The sequence below is a fragment of the Delphinapterus leucas genome, chromosome 1 (assembly GCF_059928025.1).
Source record: "Delphinapterus leucas isolate spDelLeu-1000000601 "Yukka" chromosome 1, BTC_Dleu_Yukka2, whole genome shotgun sequence".
Lineage (NCBI taxonomy): Eukaryota > Metazoa > Chordata > Mammalia > Artiodactyla > Monodontidae > Delphinapterus > Delphinapterus leucas.
The window spans coordinates 155,786,940-155,806,179 of NC_143129.1; the positions used below are offsets into that span (position 1 = coordinate 155,786,940).

Here is a 19,240-nt window from a genome sequence, read left to right on the forward strand (position 1 = left end):
CTGATAGGAAAGCCCCCCAGCCCCTGGCTTCCTAGCTTGGGGTAGGTCACCTCTCTCAGCCTCGGCTCCTTATCCGTGGAGGGACGCCCATCGTGAGGGGGCTGCCTTGAGGATTAGACGGTTAAACGCGTAGAAATGGAGCTCCCTGCGGCCCCGGAGAGTCTCCACTCTGGGCTCCGGCTGTGTGCTCTGCTCATCCCCATCGCACAGTCTCTCACCGTCCGTGGTAGAGGAATCGGAATTCGGGACTGGCTTCTGTACCACGGATCCAGGCCCCGCTAGCTTTGGGGGACGCGCAGGCCGCCCCAGGAAGCAGGTCTGCGTGTGCACAGATCCACGTGGCTCGGCCTTCCCAGCACGGAGGGCCGGGGTGAGGAGGGTGGGAAGGGAAGGGGCGCAGTGTCGGGAACCCCCTCGAGGGCAGGCCCCTCCCCCCGCTGGCCGCCGCGGGGCCGCGGGCCATACCAGGGCCCACGCGCGGGCGGGCGCACAGGGCAGCATTGTCTGCAGCGCCGGGCACCCTCTCGTTTGCATAGCCACGTGAAGAATGCGAGGGAGGGAGCGGGCGGGGCTGTCCCTGCGGAGGGGGTCTGGGTCGGGGGTGCAAGGAGGCCAGGGTCTGCGGCGGGACCCTGCCTTCCCCCAGTGCAGTCCGGCAAAGGGCGCGTGGGCTGCTGGGGTTGGAGGGGGCGCCGGGGGGCTGGCGGGAGCGAGGTTGTGACATTCCCCTGTACCCACGCCTGGCGAGCCGAACTGAACGTGAGGGGATTGCTAATGAGGTCGAGGAGAGTTAAACATTCCCCTGCTGCAGGGGGCTGAGCTGGGACGGGAGAGAGGAGGGGAGGTGGGGCGCTCGGAGGGGGCAGCCTGAACCCCGGGAATGTGCAGAGGCCGCTGCCCCCCCCCCCAGGCTGTTCTGGAGCTGGGGGCTCAGGGGCCTGTGCCTCAGGCCCCAGCAGGAGCTGCTAAGCCAGCCAGCAAGGGGATTAAAGGGGCTGAACAGTCTGCCTTCCTTCAGGCTGATCCCAGAAGGTTGGTGCTGTCTCCCACCTCCCTGCCAGGCTCCTTGCTGGCTGGTGGCCAGCCCTGTCCCAGCCTTCATGGGGTCCTTCTTCTGCCCCCCTCAGATCTCAAACAGATCCCACGCTGAGTCTGGCCTCTGCTGTTTCTGATACACATGGGCCCCAGGTACCAAGGACCCCCACTCCCCAACACCCTCCCCAACCCAGTCTCTCCATAGCTGACCTCAGAACCCGCTCCAAAAAGTTCTCCCCAGTGTCTAACCCTAGTCTTACCTCCTGCAAACTGGAATTCCATTTTCTTTCTGTCCTGCGGTCAGAGGACAGAAAACCCCAAGGGTCACATCAGCAGTGCAAGGGCAAAGTCCATCATCTCAGTGCTGGTGTTTGGGATAGGAATTAGGAGAATTTTAGGGCACTCTTATCAGGCCCCTAAAGGGGTTTCCCTAGGGGAAAGGCCCTGAGAGCCAGCCGGGGGTCACTCCTCCCAGCCCCTCCCTTCTCCATCCCTGGGGAGGGGCACCACCTTGGCCACGCCCCACCCCCCACCCCCCGGGGGCTGGGCAGGAGCTTTGCTGGGGACCTTGCCCTGGCTTAGGTGGCGGCTGTGGGCGGGCCCCTGGCCTTTCCAGCTCAGGCCTCCCCCAGCATTCTGGAGCCTGAAGCCACTGCCTTTGCTGCTGCCACTGCAGGGCTGTCACCTCTCCTTCTCAGCCTCTGACCACTTGCTGCACCCCACGCCCAACCCAGCTGCTCCTGTCACCTGGCCATGACCTCGGCCCCCCCAGGGACCCTGGCCCAGCCCTGAGCCCTGGAACCCCTATCCCCTCCCCTGGGCCATGGCCAACTCAGGTCTTCAGCTCCTGGGCTACTTCCTGGCCCTGGGTGGCTGGGTGGGCATCATTGCCAGCACAGCGCTCCCGCAGTGGAAGCAGTCCTCCTACGCAGGCGATGCCATCATCACCGCCGTGGGCCTCTACGAAGGGCTCTGGATGTCCTGCGCCTCCCAGAGCACCGGTCAGGTGCAGTGCAAGCTCTATGACTCGCTGCTTGCCCTGGAAGGTAGGCCTCATGCCCACTGGGATGGGGAGGTGGATATGGGGCTGGGAGGTCCGGAGCAAGCTTTCCCACGGTCTGCTGTCTGCACTGGGCTGCCCTCTCCAGCCCCTGCCTCCCGTGCACTCATGAAGATCCAGGCCAGCCTGGTGCCCTCCTGGGGGCAGGGGCTCTAGGTTCCAGCAGCCATGCGTCCACATGCCAGCTCTTCCACTGTAACCTTGAAGGAGTCACTGACCCTCTCTGTCCTCATCTGGAAAGGGGACTAGGACTTTCACAGGACTCTGGGTCAGAGGAGATGAGTGCCTGGCACTCAGAGGCTCTAAGTCAAGACCCTTCCCTCCATTTCTCTCCATACTCTGCAGATACACTGTGCACACACACCTACTTGCCAGTCCTGCCATGTAGACAAGTACGCCGGCACTCGGGTACACCTACCCACACGCACAGACACACAGCCACACACGTGTACATGCACGTCCACACCCAGGCGCTTGGGCACACGGGTGGCTCTCCTGCCCCTGGGGTGTAGGGGTTGAGCCTGACAAGCTGGCTCGTAAACAGGCGCCACTGCAGCTCTACCCCTGGCTGGGGGCCGACCCACCTGCCCTCCGCCCCGGGGCCGCACAGGCCTGAGCTGGGCTGCTGTCACATGGCCCCCACCACTCTGGACCAGGCAGGTCATCTGGCCTCCCTCAGGGACCCAGATCCCCTGAGCTGCCCCCCAGGCCCAGGACTGACGCCGGCAGCAGGCATACAGCTACCATGGGTGACTCAAAGGGCACAGGGGAAGGTAACTAGAGTCGGAATGGACAATGGGGGAGGCATCCCTGTCCAAGGGCCAACCTGGGCTGAGCTGGGCCTCAGACACACTGGGTCCTCTTTCTGGTGAATCTGAAAGGCCTGAGGAGAAACTGCCCCCCGCTGCCTGGGAGGGGTGGGCCCCAAAGGGAGGCGCCTGGCCGGAAAGTAGCTGATGGGAGAACTTATACCACCCTGTCACCACACACTACCTGGAAGAACCTGCCAGGGAGAGCGAACGGTGGGGTTAAATGGTGAGGCTCAGCCTCCACACTCTGCCCTCACGCCCTGTAGTCACCTGAGCCCTCAGGATCCCCTCACACCTGCCGCAGGTAGTAGCCCAGGAGGAGCGTCCTGCTCTAGCTCCCGCCCCTCCCATCTCGGGCTCCTCCCACCCGCCCACTTCTCCCACCACCACCACCCCCCCCCCCCCCCCCCCCCCCCGCTCAGTCCCTCCCACCCCAACCAGGTCACATCCAGTCAGCGCGAGCCCTGATGGTGGTGGCCGTGCTCCTGGGCTTCGTGGCCATGGTCCTCAGTGTCATCGGTATGAAGTGCACCCGGGTCGGAGACAGCAACCCCATCGCCAAGGGCCGAGTGGCCATCGCTGGGGGTGCCCTATTCCTCCTGGCGGGTGAGTGCCTGGCTCCTCCTCCATCCTCTTGACCGTGGCAGGTAGCCCCATCCTGGGGGGCCCTCTGGAGGCCAGAGCAGAGCTGAGACCCCCCCCCCCACCCTGTCCTTAGGCCTCTGCACTTTGACGGCCGTCTCGTGGTATGCCACACTGGTGACCCAGGAGTTCTTCAACCCCAGCACACCCGTCAACGCCAGGTGAGCACCAGGGCATGGCTTGGGCCAGGGAACAGGCTGGGCCTCCCGCTCCACCTCCTCTGGGACCACTGGCCTTTGTCCAGCAGGGCACTTGGAGGGGGAAACAGGGGACGGACGAGCCCCAGGTGCTGTTACTGAGAAGCTCTCCGGAGTGGGCAGCAGCTGTGGCTGGGCCCTGAATGCAACCCCAGTAGCTAAATGCCATGGCTCTGGATTTAAATCCCAGCTCTGCACGGGCTGGCTGTGTGACTGGCAAGTTCCTTAACCTTTCTGTGCCTGGTTTCCTCCCCTGTAAAAGGCAGCTAGGACCGAGGACAGAGCTCAGTGTGGTTGTGAGGGTTCTGTGAGATGGTGCAGGTAAGGGACTCAGCACAGTGCCTGGGCTGTTATTTCTGTAGGAGGCACAGTGACTTTGGGCCGGAGAGATGAGGCTGGAAAAGTCCTAAGGGCAGATGGCAGAGGGCCTTGCAGCCATAGGAAGGTTTTTTTCCGTGTCCTGGTGTGGAAGGCAGGACAGTCCCTCTGGCTGTGGTGTACAGAATGGTGGGGAGGGAGCAAGGCCAGTAAGGTGCTGATGAAAAGGTCTGGAGCAGAGGGCTTGGGGCCAGGGGCTAGCAGTGGAGAGTAGGCCCAGAGATATTTAGGAGCTAGAGTGGTCAGGACTTATAAGGCCAGGGTATGGGGGCCGAATAGGGGGCTCTGTGAAGGACCTGGCCCCTCCCTTACCTCTCAGCTCTGTGGGGAGCAGAGAATGGGATAGTCTCAACCCCAAACATCCCAACAGGCCTTGGGCCCTGGGGTGGAAGGAGAATGAGAAAAGAGATGCCTGGGTTGTTGCAGTCAGGAGGGCTCCCTGGAGGAGGCAGCAGAGTGGAGAGGGGGAGGAAATGAAGACTTCAGGAGTGAGGTTCATTCCCTGGGGCTGGCAGCTCTAGCCATGAAAACCTGCCAAGCAAGAGGTAGCTCTGCTCAGAGATACCTGGGGAGCAAGCTGGTGCTTGCTCCTGTCCCTTCAACACTCCGCAAGGCTGCCTGAGTTGCAGGTCCTGTGCTGGGCCCTGGGGACATGGATGAATCCGGTGCTGTCTGCCCTCAAGTTGCTCCCAAGGGAGCCAGACAAACAAGGAACTGAACAGCCACCCAGTGAGAGTCAGCGCCAGGCAGCGAGCGGAGGGGGGTTCAGGGGAAGCCTTCGGAGAAGGTGGCATCTGAACTGGGCCCTGGAGGCGGAGCACCGGAGGCGAGACGCTCCGGCAGGGGGCGCCTCGTGCAAAGGCACAGAGGTGGGGAGACCCGAACGCTGCAGAGGGGGCGCCGGGCTGGCCCGCTGGGCTTGTGGGTGGAAAGGCCGGAGTGCCAGGTGGAGCCGGCGGAGGAGTCTGGCCTTCTCCAGAGGGCGGCGGGAGCCCGGCGGCGAGTTCCGTGGGCCAGACCGTGACCGAGAGAGATGACAGGACTGCCCCGCCCCTCCTCTCCCCGACGGGCCTGGCGGGCCCCCCCACGCCCCCTCATCTGGCCGGAGGAGGAAAGGGGCTCGAGGCTGCGCGGAGCAGCCCAGCCTGAGCTGGGTTGCACCGGGTGGTGTTGATGTGCTGGGGCAGGGGCGGGAGGAAAGGTGAGCGCTCATCCCAACTTACCGGGCGAGTCCGAGGACGCTTGTGAGGCCCCAGCCTCAGCTCCCCACGTCCAGCCCGCCCTCTGCTCTGCCAGGGCGGAGGCCGGGAGCCCCCGGGGGAGGACGGGGCGGGGCGGAGGCGCAGGCACACCTGATGGCGTCCTCCACCCCTTGCAGGTACGAGTTTGGTCCAGCCCTGTTTCTGGGCTGGGCCGCCGCCGGCCTGGCCGTGCTGGGCGGCTCCTTCCTCTGCTGCACGTGCCAGGAGCCCGAGAGATCCAACAGTAGCCCGCAGCCCTACCGGCCCGGCCCCTCGGCGGCTGCCCGAGAGTATGTCTGAGCCCCGCGCAGCATCCGCCGGCCCCTGCCAGCACCCCGGGCGGGGCCAGGAGGGCGCAGGGTGTCCCCCCAGCTCGGTTAGGTTCTGAGCAACTTGTCCCCAACCCAGGCACCCACCTTGCGCTCTGAGACTCAGACCCAGACACTCAGAGAGAGGTGGGAGGCAGGCCCCAGCCCTCAGGCGCACACGCACGGCCGGCACAGGTGCAAGCACGGCACTGACCTGTCCACACCCCGGCCAGCTGCAGTCCCTTTCACGACCACTTATTTACTCACTGACAGGTTGTGTGAGTGTCTTCTCTGTGCTGGGCCTCGAGGACACAGCAGTAAAGACAAGCTGGGTGCCCAGTGCCCTTGGGGTGACCAGAGCTCATCGCCTCCCCCAGCCCATGGGCTCCTCACAGCAACCCCACGGAGGCAGTGGCGGGGGACAAATGTCCCCCATTTACACACGAGGAAACAGGTTCAGAGAGACCAGGAGGCCTGGCCCTGCTGCCTCTGAATTCAGGTTTCGCAGTATGCCTAGTGCTGCATGGACATCCACACAGATGGCTAATCCAGGCCATGTCACCCCTGCCCCAGAAATGGGCCCCGGCAGGGCTGCTGTGAGCCGCACTGACCAGTCCCTGGGTCCGTGCCTGAACCCCATAGCCCCTGCCACCCCCCACTGCCTGCTGCTCCCCCCGCTAACCAGCTCTCCTCTCTTTTGACTTTCAGACCAGTTGTTAAATTGTCTGCCTCCACCAAGGGCCCCCTGGGTGTGTAATGTCCAGGTTCCCCAGCCTGGCTCTGTCCCACTGCCACACCTAGACCGGGGGTGCTTGGTATCTTTTGGAAAGAAAAGTGAACATCCAGCCCTGAGTGTGGTGTCATTTGATCTGTCCCTGGTATGATGAGGGTGGGGCCTGGCTCAGAGAGGTCAGAGCTGGTCCCTGGGGTCCTTGGGCACAAAGAGAGGGAGACAGATCCAGTGTGGGTTACACAGCGCATCCAAGCTGATCAGGAACCTCCCTAGCTGTCCTTGGGTTGGCACCAGGACCTCCTTGATTGGAGACCCCCAGTCAAGAGAAAATTAACCCAGATCAGCCCCTGCCCTCATGCTCAGGCCTCTTCCATCCCAGACATCCTCCCGGGACCCTGAGTCTCTCTCTGGCCTCTGCCCTCTGTCTCTCCTGACTGGAAAGAGCTGGCCACAGCTCTTGGAAAGAACTGTCCCTTGCCTTCCCCTGCCCTCAGCCAGCTCTGTCCTGGCTTCCTCCACCACCTGTCCTAGGCCATCTCCCACCAAGTCACCAGATCCTAAGGACGCAGCTCAGCCTTCTCCCCTGACGTGCCTCTGAGAGGTGGTCAGACAAGATGACTATCGCGCATGCACTCTCCAGGAGAAGGTAGGGGTGGGAGGGGAGAAGCAGATGGCAGAGCTGCTGTGGGATCGTCCACAGGCGCCCCAGCGTGGCAGCGGCTGCACGTACACAGGGGCGTCTCAGGGGCTGGAGGGGGTGGGCCCCTGAGCCCTGGCCCCCGGAACTATGAGCAAGAACTACAGAAGAGTGTCTCTGGGTGCCTGACGCTATAAAGCAGCGGCTCTTGGCGCGCACATTCGAGTCACCTGGGGAGCTGATGCCTAGCTCACCCCCCACCCCAGGTGTCCCAACCTAATGGGACTGAGGTGGACCTGGGCATCTGAGGTCAGCAGCACTGAGGGCACTTCTGTGAGGCCTGAAGTTTGGGTCTGGGGGGGCCCACATTTCTTGCCCCTCTGAGGGGGTCTCATGTCCAAGAAGAGGCGGGACAGACAAGAGGAAGCCCGTTTCCCTCTGCCTTTCCTGGGACCAGGCCGTTTCATGAGATCCACACACCCTCTCAAGAAATAAACCCCTTTTGGCTGAAACAATTGTGCGTTTGATTTCTGTCACACACAGCCAGAAGAGCCCCGACTAATGCCAAATTTGGAACCTAGAAAGTGAGCGTCGCAGTGAGGGCTCCTGTTCCAGGTGTCGCTGAGCAGGTGGGGTGTGGAGCCCAGAGGCTGGCCTCTCTGTCCCAGGCGGGGGATTCGGACGCCCTCACTATCTGGTCAGGAAGCGGTTGGCTGGGAAACCACGTGTCATCTCTTGCGGTTCAGGGACCACCAGAGGCTTGGGACTTGGTAGGAAAATGTCGGGATAGAGTGTGCTGGCTGCTTCAGAGATAGGCTGTGAGGGAGACAAGCTCTGGGCCAGCGGGCAGCATGAAGGCAGGGTGGAAACAAGCTTCCGTGTGATCCTTCGTGAAGAGAAGACTTTTGTGGCTATAGCCAGAGATTGGAGAGCTGGAGAGTCAGCTGACCACTCACAACCCAATCAGCACACTGATTAACAACGGAGTGGGGTCCTGGCAATGGGAGGATGCCTGGGAAAAGTTTAGAGTTTGCAGCTAGAAGAGTTCGGGAGGCCTGATCCCCTCCCCCATGCCCCCAGTCTCTCCTCTTTCAAATGTCTACATCACGGTCACCTCGGCTGCCAACCTGTGACAGGGCGAACTGTCCAGCTTTCCTGTTTCCTGTCCCAGCCTCAAGGCTAGAGGGCTGAGAGGAGACCCAGGAAGGTGGGTCAAAGGGCATGATCCTAAAGCTTGCGCTGTTATTAGCAGAGTTCCTCCAAGAATGAAATTGGCAAGCCATAAAAGGCGGTTTGGGGAGGGATATACCTGTGCCCTCAGCCCCGAAGGAAAGCCCGAGTACCGTGGCGACAGGTGTTCAGCTAAGGCGAGGGAACTGGGAGCTGGAGCAGCAGGCCAGTGCACTCAGCTATTGCCTGAACCTGAGAATATGGATGGGAACTGAGCATCGGATGATGCCAAGGAATTACGGTTAATTGTGGGTTATATGTATTGTTTATTTTATGTGATAACGACACTGTGGTTATTACTTTTTTAAGGCTTGTCTGTCAGAGGTGCACACTGAAACAATATAATGGCTGGATTTGCTTTAAAATACTCTAGGAATAGAAAGGTCAGGGGCAGGAGAAATTATAAAATAAGATTGGTAAATGCCAGTGGTACTTAGGGGTTCACTCCGCTCTTCTGCACACATGTGTGCGTGTGTGTGCGCAAATGAAAAACATCTAAAGGTTAAAAATACGTCTAAGTTTGGGCTTCCCTGGTGGCTCAGTGGTTGAGAGTCTGCCTGCCGATGCAGGGGACACAGGTTCGTGCCCTGGTCTGGGAGGATCCCACATGCCGCGGAGCGGCTAGGCCCGTGAGCCATGGCCGTTGAGCCTGTGCGTCCGGAGCCTGTGCTCCGCAACGGGAGAGGCCACAACAGTGAGAGGCCCGCGTACCGCAAAAAAAAAAAAAAAAAAAAAGTCTAAATTTTACTGGTTGTATAATTTAGTATTCTCCCTGCTGACCACTGGAATAAAGGTGATGAATAGAGACTCTTGCTACTCAGAGCACAGTTCTCCAACCACAGGATTCGCATCCCCTGGAAACTTGTTAGAAATACAGAATCTCAGGCCCCACCCCAGACTAGGTGAAACAGATTCAGCATTTTAAGGAGACCTCCAGGTGACTCCTACACATACTGAAGTTTGGGCTAGGGAGAGCTGTGTGCTGCTTCTCCTTTTCTAGATTTCAACTGAGAATTGCAACTGAGCTACCATTGAATACTGGATGTAATGAAAGTGGTTCAATTTAAGATTTTGCCTAGAGTTGGCCAAGCTTATGGGGAACCACAACGAAACCTGATCCAGGCGACACTGGCCATGGAGAATGGACAACACCCAAAGCAGTGCTTCCTGACCTTTTCCCCTCGTAGAGCACATGAAAACAATATTTAATTCAATTTATGAGACCATTGCAGGCAACTTTATTCTGGACAACAGTCTTGTTGAAAACAACTAAAAATGTGGAGGAAACTGATTCACTTTGCTGTACAGCAGAAATTAACACAACATTGTAAATCAACTATACTTCAATAAAATTTTTTTAAAAAGAAGAAAATAATGTTGAGGAAAGGGTAAACAATTCTTCAAAGCATCAAAGGGCTGACACGATGCTATGGAATCACAGAGTCAAAACCCGAAGCACTGCCTCTCCCTCTCTGTGCAGTGGCCAATGTGGTCACCACAAAGCTGAAGAGTCCTTGGCTGGCAGGGTCAGAGATTGGTTACGTATAAGGGGATTGAACAAATAAGTAAATACACTGAGAATAATGGGAGCCAGGCTTCTCATTGTCAGGGAACGGATTTACAAAGATGGAAATGAGGAAGACTAGAATAAATCTTGTGGAGTTGGATTGGAATTGGAGCTATCTGGATGAACACACAGCTTTTTATATGTGTAGATAAATGTAGAAATAGATATAGTTGTGTGTGTATGTACACATGTGCGATATACATACACAGAGCCTTCTGTAACCATGGATGTGGACCTGGAAAGATGGAGAGCCGACTGCACTACATTTTTTTATATAAGGGACTTGAGCATCCAGGGATTTTCGGTATGGTTGTGGTTGGCGGGGGAGGGGTCTGGGTGTCCTGGAACCAATCCCCCATGGGTGCTGAGGGTCGACTGTACATATATCTGTGAGCTCTATCCCCTAGACAGGCCAAGAACAATGAGCCCCAGGGGCAAACCCATATCTTGATTTCTGAATACCATTCTCTACTAAAAGGTAGCAGAACTCCAGGGAGAAATGGCGGATTCGAGGGCTGGGGTAAGGAAAGTACAAAATAAACTTGGATCATCTCGTTCCAGAAAGTAAGAACGTGCTCAAGGAATGATGGTGACATGTCTAAAGGATACAGAAGCCAGACTAAAGGGGTTCCCTCTGGCTTCATCTGAAACAATTTGAGTATCAAAGTAAATAATAACAGTAATGGATTTTAACTCCGTGAATAAAAAAATAAGAATCCACTAGTCCATACTGATATAAATAAATAAATAAGTGGGTAAGAAGAAAAAGCTCTACAGTAAAATGCCAAGTAATATATTAACTAAGAAGTACAAAATATTTAACTTAGCAGTGATGAACAGAAAACTGTCAAAGTTATGAAAGACAGCAAAGACCGAGGAGACTGAAGAGGTATTACAGCTACATGCAATGAATCATCTTGGATTGGATTCTGGACCTATAAAGGACATTCTTGGGACAACCAGTGAAATTTGAATGGTGTCTGTGGTTGAGATGATAGTACTATATCACTGTGAACAGATAGTTTTGTAGGACATTGTCCTTGTATTTTAGGAAATCACACACAAGTACTAGAAGAATAATGAGGCATCAGGAAAAAAATATGCATAAATACACATGAAGAAAGAGTCACAAGGCAAATCATTGCAGTATAATGTTAATTGGGTGATCTAAGTGAAGGGCATGCAGGAATGCTTTGACCTTTTCTTGCAATTTTTCTCTAAAGTTTGAAATTATCTCAAGATTGAAATTTTTTTGCTGTACGCGGGCCTCTCACTGCTGTGGCCTCTCCCGTTGTGGAGCACAGGCTCCGGATGCGCAGGCTCAGCGGCCGTGGCTCACGGGCCCAGCCGCTCCGCGGCATGTGGGATCTTCCTGGACTGGGGCACGAACCCGTGTCCTCTGCATCGGCAGGCGGACCCCCAACCACTACGCCACCAGGGAAGCCCAAGATTGAAAGTTTTTTTTAAAAAGTCTAAGGGAAAGCTGGAATACTGGAAAGCCACTCTTCTAAGAGGGCACTTGAAAATGCCTCCAAAGATGGAGATGGAAATGAAAGCTTTGAACTCACCTACGATGAAAACAAACAAAATCTTTATTTCACCTTCATTTTTGAGAGATGATTTTGCTGGGTATATAATTCTGGGTTGACTTCCCCCATCCTTTTCAGTACTTTATAGATGTCATGCTAGTGCTTTCTAGCTTACATAGTTTTTAAATGAAAACCCTGCTGTAGCTCTTATTTTTGCTCCTTTGTTTCTCTCTGGCTGCTTGTCATATTTTCTCCATCTCTGGTTTTCAGAAGTTTGACCATGAAGTGCCTGGGTGTGTTTTTTCCTCTGTGTTCATTTTGCTTGGGGTTTTCTGAGCTTCCTGGATCTGTGGTTTTTTTACCTTTCACTGACTTTGGAAAATTTGCAGCCATTATTTTCCCAAACATTTCTTCTGCTACATTTTTCCTGTCTTCGTCTGCTACTTCAGTCACATGCTTACTATTGTGTCACAGCTCTTCGAGAGTCTGTTCTGTTTTTTCCATGTTTTCCTCTGTTTTGTTTGTATAATTTCTACCAACTTACCAAGTTCATGACTTTTTCCTCTGCTGTGTCATCATTTGATAAGCACATCTAATCAATTCCTCATTTCTGATGATGGTGGGCTGCTGATACCTTGTGCTTAGTTTGAGACCTGGAATCCAGAGTTTTTCCTAGTGTTCCTGAGCTTCAGCATTCAACACTTCCTGCATGCCTGCACAAGAGGGAATCTGTCTCCATGCTCCTGCCCCTTCCCCGGCAGCAGCTGGCCGTTGCTCGCTTTATGACGCAAGGCTCATGTTGGTGGCAGGGAGTTTTTCTCAGTTCTGCTTCAGCCTTAGTCATAGACAGGCCCTGTGCACATGCACATCCGAACTCTGCCTTGTAATGACAGTGGGTCTTGTGGGGGAGGGAGTTTCCTGCCCTCCCATCAGGCAGCAGACTTCTGTTTTGTATCTGTTCAGGATCCTAGTAATGAGTTTCCTACTTTTCTCTAGGGTAAGGCAGCTTTTCCTTCTACCCCATCTCAGAGGTAGGCAGCCTTGGTTTAGGACTTCTTTCTTTGCTTTTCATTCCTTTTTTATCTCCTAATATTCCAGACAGGATCATTATCTTCGGCTTGTTAGTGCAGGTCTGCTGCTTGTGAAGTTCTCCATTTTTGTCTCAAAATGTCTTTTTTTCACCTTCATATCCTACTGTGTATAGAATCCTAAGTTGACAATTATTTTCTTTCAGGTCGCTGAAGATATCATTTTACTACTCTGAAACTATAATTTTACTATTTTCTGGCATCCATTGTTTCTGTTGAGGAATGAAATGGCTTAAATATCTCTCCTCTGAAAATAATTTTTTTTTTCTGGTTCCTTGTAATCTATCCTCTTTTGCTTTTTTTTTTTTTTTAAATTGTGGTACAATTTTTGATGTGTTTAGATGTGGATTTCTTTTTATTTAACCTCTTTGGGATTCTTGACTCTTTCTTTTGGTGTTTCCCCCTCTCCCCACCCCAGTCATTTCTGAGTCTCAGCCATTATCTCTTCAGTTTTCTCATTTTTTCTTTCTTCTGTGGCTCCAGTTACAGACTGGTTGATTTTCTTACTATATTCTCTATCTCTTAGGTTTTAGCCTCTATTTTCCCCCTTTTTTATTTTCTGTACTTCATTACAGATGATTTCCTTCAACTATCACTCAGTTAACTAATTTTATTTTATTTTATTTTATTTTGTTTTATTTTTTGGCCACGCTACGCGGCTTGCACGACCTTAGTCCCCCGACCAGGGATGGAACCCAGGCCCTTGGCAGTGAAAGCGCTGAGTCAGTCCTAACTACTGGACCACCAGGGAATTCCCTAATTTTATCTTCAACTGTGTTTAATCAGCTTCTGAACCTGTTCATTGATTTCTTTGGTGTATTGTATTTTTATGTTCTCAGATTTCCACCTGGTTAATCTTTTAAAATCTGCTGTGTCAATTTAAACAGTCTCTGGTTCCCTTCTTTATTAGTTTGCCAGGACTGCTACAACAGATTACCATACACTGGGTGGCTTAAACAACAGAAATTTATTTCCCCACCTTCCTGGAGGCTGAAAGTTCAAGATCTAGGTGTCAGAGTTGGTTTCACTCTGAAGCTTCTCTCTTTAGATTGTAGAAGCCTTTCTTCTTCTGGTGCCTTCATGGTCCTTCCTTGTGGGTGTCCATGTCTTAATCTCCTCTTCTTGAAAGGACATCAGGTAGATTGGATTAAGCCTCACCTCCGTGATCTCATTTAACCTTTTACCTCTTTAAAGACTCTATGTCCCAATAAGTCACATTTGGCAGCACTGGGGTTAGGATTTAAATACATGAATTTGGGTTGGAGAGGGTCACAATTCAGCCCATAACACCTTCTAAAATGTTCAAGCTTCTCCTTTTATCTAATGAACGTAGTAAACGTAGTCGTTTTACATTCTGTGTCTGGTATTTTTGGTATTTGGGCTTCCTGTGGGTCTTCTGCCATTGTCTGCTGTTTCTGCTGGTCCTTGTTCATGATGACTTGTTTCCTTGTAGACCCAGTTATCTTTGAATATATGCTTGATTTGGCACTTGGAAAATATCTGTAGAAATAATTCAAAGCCTAGGATTATATAATTTTCCACAGATAATATTTTATTTGCTTTAGCTTGGTGCCTGGGGTGGGGGGAGTGGAACCAGCAATTCAGGATTACCTTTATCCAAGTTTAGGGCTTGAGATTTCTGGGCCCCCACCTGACTCCAAGTCAGGTTGCAATCTATGTGAGGGTTGGTTTTATTTACTACCACGGTACAACCATTCGAAGTCCTCCTCTCAAATCATGAGGTAGTGTACAAAGGTTCGCACAGTTGGTGGCCCAGGCTCCAGATTTTCCCTCTAGCACAGTACAACTGCCTCTTCCAGACCAGCAAACATTTATTTATTTTTTTTTGCACTACGCGGGCCTCTCACTGTTGTGGCCTCTCCCGTTGCGGAGCACAGGCTCCAGACGCACAGGCTCAGCGGCCATGGCTCACGGGCCCAGCCGCTCCGCGGCATGTGGGATCTTCCTGGACCGGGGCACGAACCCGTGTCCCCTGCATCGGCAGGCGGACTCTCAACCACTGTGCCACCAGGGAAGCCCGGACCAGCAAACATTTAAACTTCCAGATCAGCTGACAATCAGTGGGTAAGAGCTTTTATAGGTGAAGGGAGGGGGCTACACACAGAAACAGCACAGTCAGCTCTGACAGTCGTCTTGAAATTGGTCATCAAGACCAATGGTCTGAGCAGCGTCATCTTGATTAAGTACAGTTAGTCTTCAGTTCCAGGGTCGGTTTGTTCCCATTTCCCTGAGCCCAGTTCTCAGAATTGTGGCAGTTTACGTTATCTGCCTAGTGTTCTTGGCAGTCTTCAGCAGAAGAGTTGGTCCAACGTTACCAGAAGTGGAAGAGTCATCTTGTCAGAGTGCCCTCACATAATTTTAGAATACATTTAAAAATTATTACTCAAGTAGAACATTTTTATTATTTCCTGTTCTGTGAAAGTGATTGTTCATGACAATCAAAATTAACAAAACAACATTAGATGTTGGGCTTCCCTGGTGGCGCAGTGCTTGAGAGTCCGCCTGCCGATGCAGGGGACACGGGTTCGTGCCCCAGTCCGGGAAGATCCCACGTGCCGCGGAGCGGCTAGGCCCGTGAGCCATGGCCGCTGAGCCTGCGCGTCTGGAGCCTGTGCTCTGCAACGGGAGAGGCCACAACAGTGAGAGGGCCGCGTACCGCAAAAAAAAAAAAAAAAAAAAAAAAAAAAGTTAAAATACCATATTTGGCTTAAAATTATTATATCACCTCCTTTTTAAAAATTTTTTAAGTTTTAATTTAAATACCCCAAAAATTGTATAATGAGCACATGAATCTTGCTTTGTGATATTTTTACAAAAATGGGAAAGAAAGATGATGTACAAATGAAAAAGCCTTTAAATATTGGTTGTTTCCACTAAAGTTTTTCTTCCTTAGGCCATCTAAATTCCCTTTGTACAGAATCTGACAATCACTATAAGACCCTAAAACTATTGAATAGTTTTCTGTTTCAAGCCTACTCTTCTCTATATCTTTCCTCAGCATCTTTACCATCATGCTTCAATTTTTTATTGTGGTACAATACACATAACAAAATTTACGTCTAAACCATTTTAAAGTGTACAGTTCAGTGCTATTAAATATATTCATATTGTTGAGCAAACATTGTTACCACCCATCTCCAGAATTCTTTCCATCTTGCAAAACTGAAATCCTATACCTATTATGCAATAACTCCTCATTACCACTATTCTATTTTCTGTCTGTGATTTTGTCTAATCTAAGTACCTCATATAAATGGAATCATACGGAATCTGTCCTTTTGTGATATGTTGGATATAGGATTCTTGGATGACAGTTTTTTCTTTTAGCACTTTTAATATATCAGCTACTGCCTTCTGCCTCCAAAGTTTTTTGAGAAATCTTCTGATAATCTTATTGAGAATCCCTTGTATGTAATGAATTGCTTTTTTCTTGTTGATTTCAAGATTCTTTGTCTTTTTCTTTTGAGTTTGTTTTTAGTATGTCTTGGTGTGGGTCTTTTTTTAGTTCATCTTGGAGTTTATTAAGCTTCTTGTATGGTTATATTCACGTATTCCATCAAACTTTGGACATTTTCAGCCATTTTTTCAAACATTCTCTTTGCCCCTTTTCCTCCTCCTTCTGGAACTCCCACAATGTGTGTGTCTGTCAGTCTGCTTGATGGTGCCCCACAAAGTCCCTTAGGCTCTGTCCACCTTTCTTCACATTTTTTTTTCTGTTCCTCAGACTCAATAATTTCCATTCTCCTATCTTCAAGTTCACTGATTCTTTCTGCTGCCTGCTCAAATCTGCCTTTGAGTCCCTTTAGTGAATACTTTCAGTTATTGTAATTTCCAGCTGTAGAACTTTTGGGTTTCTTTTTAGGTTTTCTATCTTGTAACTGGTATTTGTTTTGTTTATACATTGTTTACTTGACTTTCTCCACATCTTTCTTTAGTTCTATGAGCATCTTCAAACATTTGTTCTAAAATCCTTGTCTAGTACATCTGCCACCAGGTCATTCTCAGGGATAGTTTCTGTTGGTTTATTTTCTTTCCTTTGGACCATATTTTCCTTTTTCTTTGTATGCCTTATGATTTGTTACTGTTGTTAAAAACTTGACACTGAATCTAATAACGTGGTAACCCTGGAAATCAGGTTGTCTCTCTTCTCCAGAGTTTGCTGTATTGTCTCTTTAGCTCTAGGCTGTCCCTGGGCCATCAGCTTGAGGTGTAAATTTAAGGTATTTTCAGGTCTCTTCTCAGCCTGTGCATGTGCAGTGACTTTCTAATTTCCCCCATATATGTGATTGCTTTTGATTGTCCTAGTCTTTAATGTCTGGCTCTCAACGGGGGAAAAAGACTAAAATGAAGAGGCGGTAGACACCAGCCGTTTATATCCACTGAAGTCACTTCAGCTGGAGGGGAGGGGCTTGCAACAGCAGGGGTAAGCGCAACAACAATGGCTGCTGTGTTTGCATCTCCTTCATCAGAAGCAGCTGAGTGATTAGTCAGAACACATAGCCCCAGTATTTGGGGGACGGGGTCCTTATTGCTCACCCTGGCTGCTGCAAGATATGTGCAAGGTGCTCCAGGAACATGTGCACGACTGCCTGCCATAGGGCTGATCTGGGTGGGGGATGGGTAGCCTCAGCTGAACTAAGAGCTGAAATTCCCCAAATTAATCTCAATTTACTATAAGTCTTCCCTGGATGTTGCAAGCCTTCAATAGACTCAACAGCACCAAAATAGTTACATCAGACCAATATTACCTGTGTACTGGTTGTCGAAGTTAGGGGCACGGATTCCTGGTGCTTCACATGCAGCCATCTTCCCAGAATCCTTACCTCCTTACTTTTCTGTGATGCTCATGATGTTAGTCTGGGTTCTCGAGTAAACTCCCAAATAGGATTAAAATGCAAGGATTTTATTGGGGAAACACCTTTCAAAAAATAGGGGAGGGAGCTAGGGGAGCCATCAAGCCTAAGTGAAGGAATAGTGGGTAGCAGAATCATAGACTACCATGCAGCCTAAGGGAAGTTTGGCAAGGCCATCATGGGTGCCCTTGAGCCAAAGTTGGCTGTCAGGAGTTCCATGTCTTCCAGGAACAGGACTGCTTTAGAATCTCTGCTGAGCCTACTCCTTGGCTTGGGAGCACTTGGAAAGCACGGCCACAGGACAAACGTGGCAGATTTCAGAGCAAAGCATCTTGGATCAATTATATTATCTGTAGTTAGAGATCTACAAGTCATAATCTCATGGCCACCACAACTTCAGTTTACAATTTTCAGAGCTCTTATCTAAGTTGATCCTTAAAATATTCCTGTAATAAGTCAACATTTACTGAGCACTAACAAAACGTAAGGTATTCTCACTTAATCTTCGCAAGAAATTTAGGGAGCAGGTACTATTGCTATCTCTTTAAGATTTTAAAAGCTCATCCTCCCCTGCATTTGGATTAGGCAGTTTGATGGTGGGATCCAGGAATCTGTTGACTTTCTTGTGGGTGGTGCATAGACCTTAGAGAAACACTTCAATGTTCAGTGCTGAATGTGGTAGCTCCAAATTGAAACTCTGGGGGTGAAGTTTCATTGGCAGGACTGGAACTCAGGTTTTCTGACTCCAAATCACTTTCCATCCTGGTGTCTCAAATCTATGAAAATTGAATTTTATGCAATGTTATGCAAAGGGTAAATGAGGCATTTGGTTGCACTATAATCACAAAGCTCTGCTTGGCTGGCTCCTTTTCCCTCTACCCCACATAAACACGTCTCATCCTAAAAGACCCTTCCCTCAGATTTATCTATCTCTGGAGTGACCAGAACTCCCATTCTGGTCAGTCTAGGGCAGTCCTTTCATCCCAGTGTAATTGACAACCAAATCCCTTTCACTCTCAAGAGCACCCTATTTAGCTAACACATAAATTATATAATCTAACATAACTAGTTTATCTGCTCTTCCAGCAGCAGCCCTTGCTTCCTTCATCCCACTTCCCAACTTCCACACACAGAGATTTTACTCTGTACTCTTTGGTTACAGGTCCTGGGATAAAGCAGAACAAACAAAAATCTCTGCCCTGAAGATTACTGTCTAGCAAAGACAGAAAATATGCAATTTTGATTAGCAGATAATTATATATACTATGGAGAACAATCAAGCAGGGGAAGGTGGTCAAGAGATCTGGGCATGGAGGGGGCTGCTATTTTAAACAGAGTGGTCAGGGAAGGCTTTCCTATTCCTTCCCCAAAATAACAGAGGGAGAAAGCCATTTATAATACTAGAGTTCTCTGGGGAAACAGTCTTCCTGTCAAGAGGCAGGAGTGTAAAGGCCTTGAGGTGGGAACGTGCTTGCACATTCAAGGAAAAGGAGGCCTGTGAGGTTGGGAGTAAACCAGGGGGAGAGCAGTGAAAAGTGGGAGTGGGACAAACGGGGACACACTGTGAAGCCTCTCGCAGGATGCTGGCTTTTGTTCATAAGAAAGAATGGAAACCTCTAAGGTTTTGAGCAGAGAAGTGACCCATAGTCTGACATGGCTTTTAAGAGGACAGACACCCTGGCTGCTATGTTAAGAATTGACTAGAGAGGGGTGGGACAGGAAAAGGAAGGTAGCAGGGAGCTCACCTAGCAGGTACTACAATAACCCAAGTGAGAGATGACAGAGGTCTGGACCCATGTGGACAGAGGTGGTGAGAAGTGGTCAAATTCTGGTTATATCAAAGGCAGAATCAACAGGGTTTGCAGACCCACTGGATGTGGAGTGTTCTAAAAAGTGAGAAGTTGGGATAGAC

The 19,240-nt window shown here is 51.1% G+C and overlaps 1 protein-coding gene across 1 annotated transcript; it reads left to right on the plus strand.

Moving 5' to 3' along the window:
• Positions 1-1,719: 1,719 nt before the first annotated feature.
• CLDN19 (claudin 19) lies at positions 1,720-5,729 on the plus strand. Its single transcript, XM_089894897.1, has 4 exons — positions 1,720-2,081; positions 3,346-3,510; positions 3,623-3,707; positions 5,500-5,729. Exons 1-4 carry the CDS (start codon positions 1,859-1,861, stop codon positions 5,660-5,662), a joined length of 636 nt encoding a protein of 211 aa, XP_089751023.1. The 5' UTR covers positions 1,720-1,858; the 3' UTR covers positions 5,663-5,729.
• Positions 5,730-19,240: the final 13,511 nt, after the last annotated feature.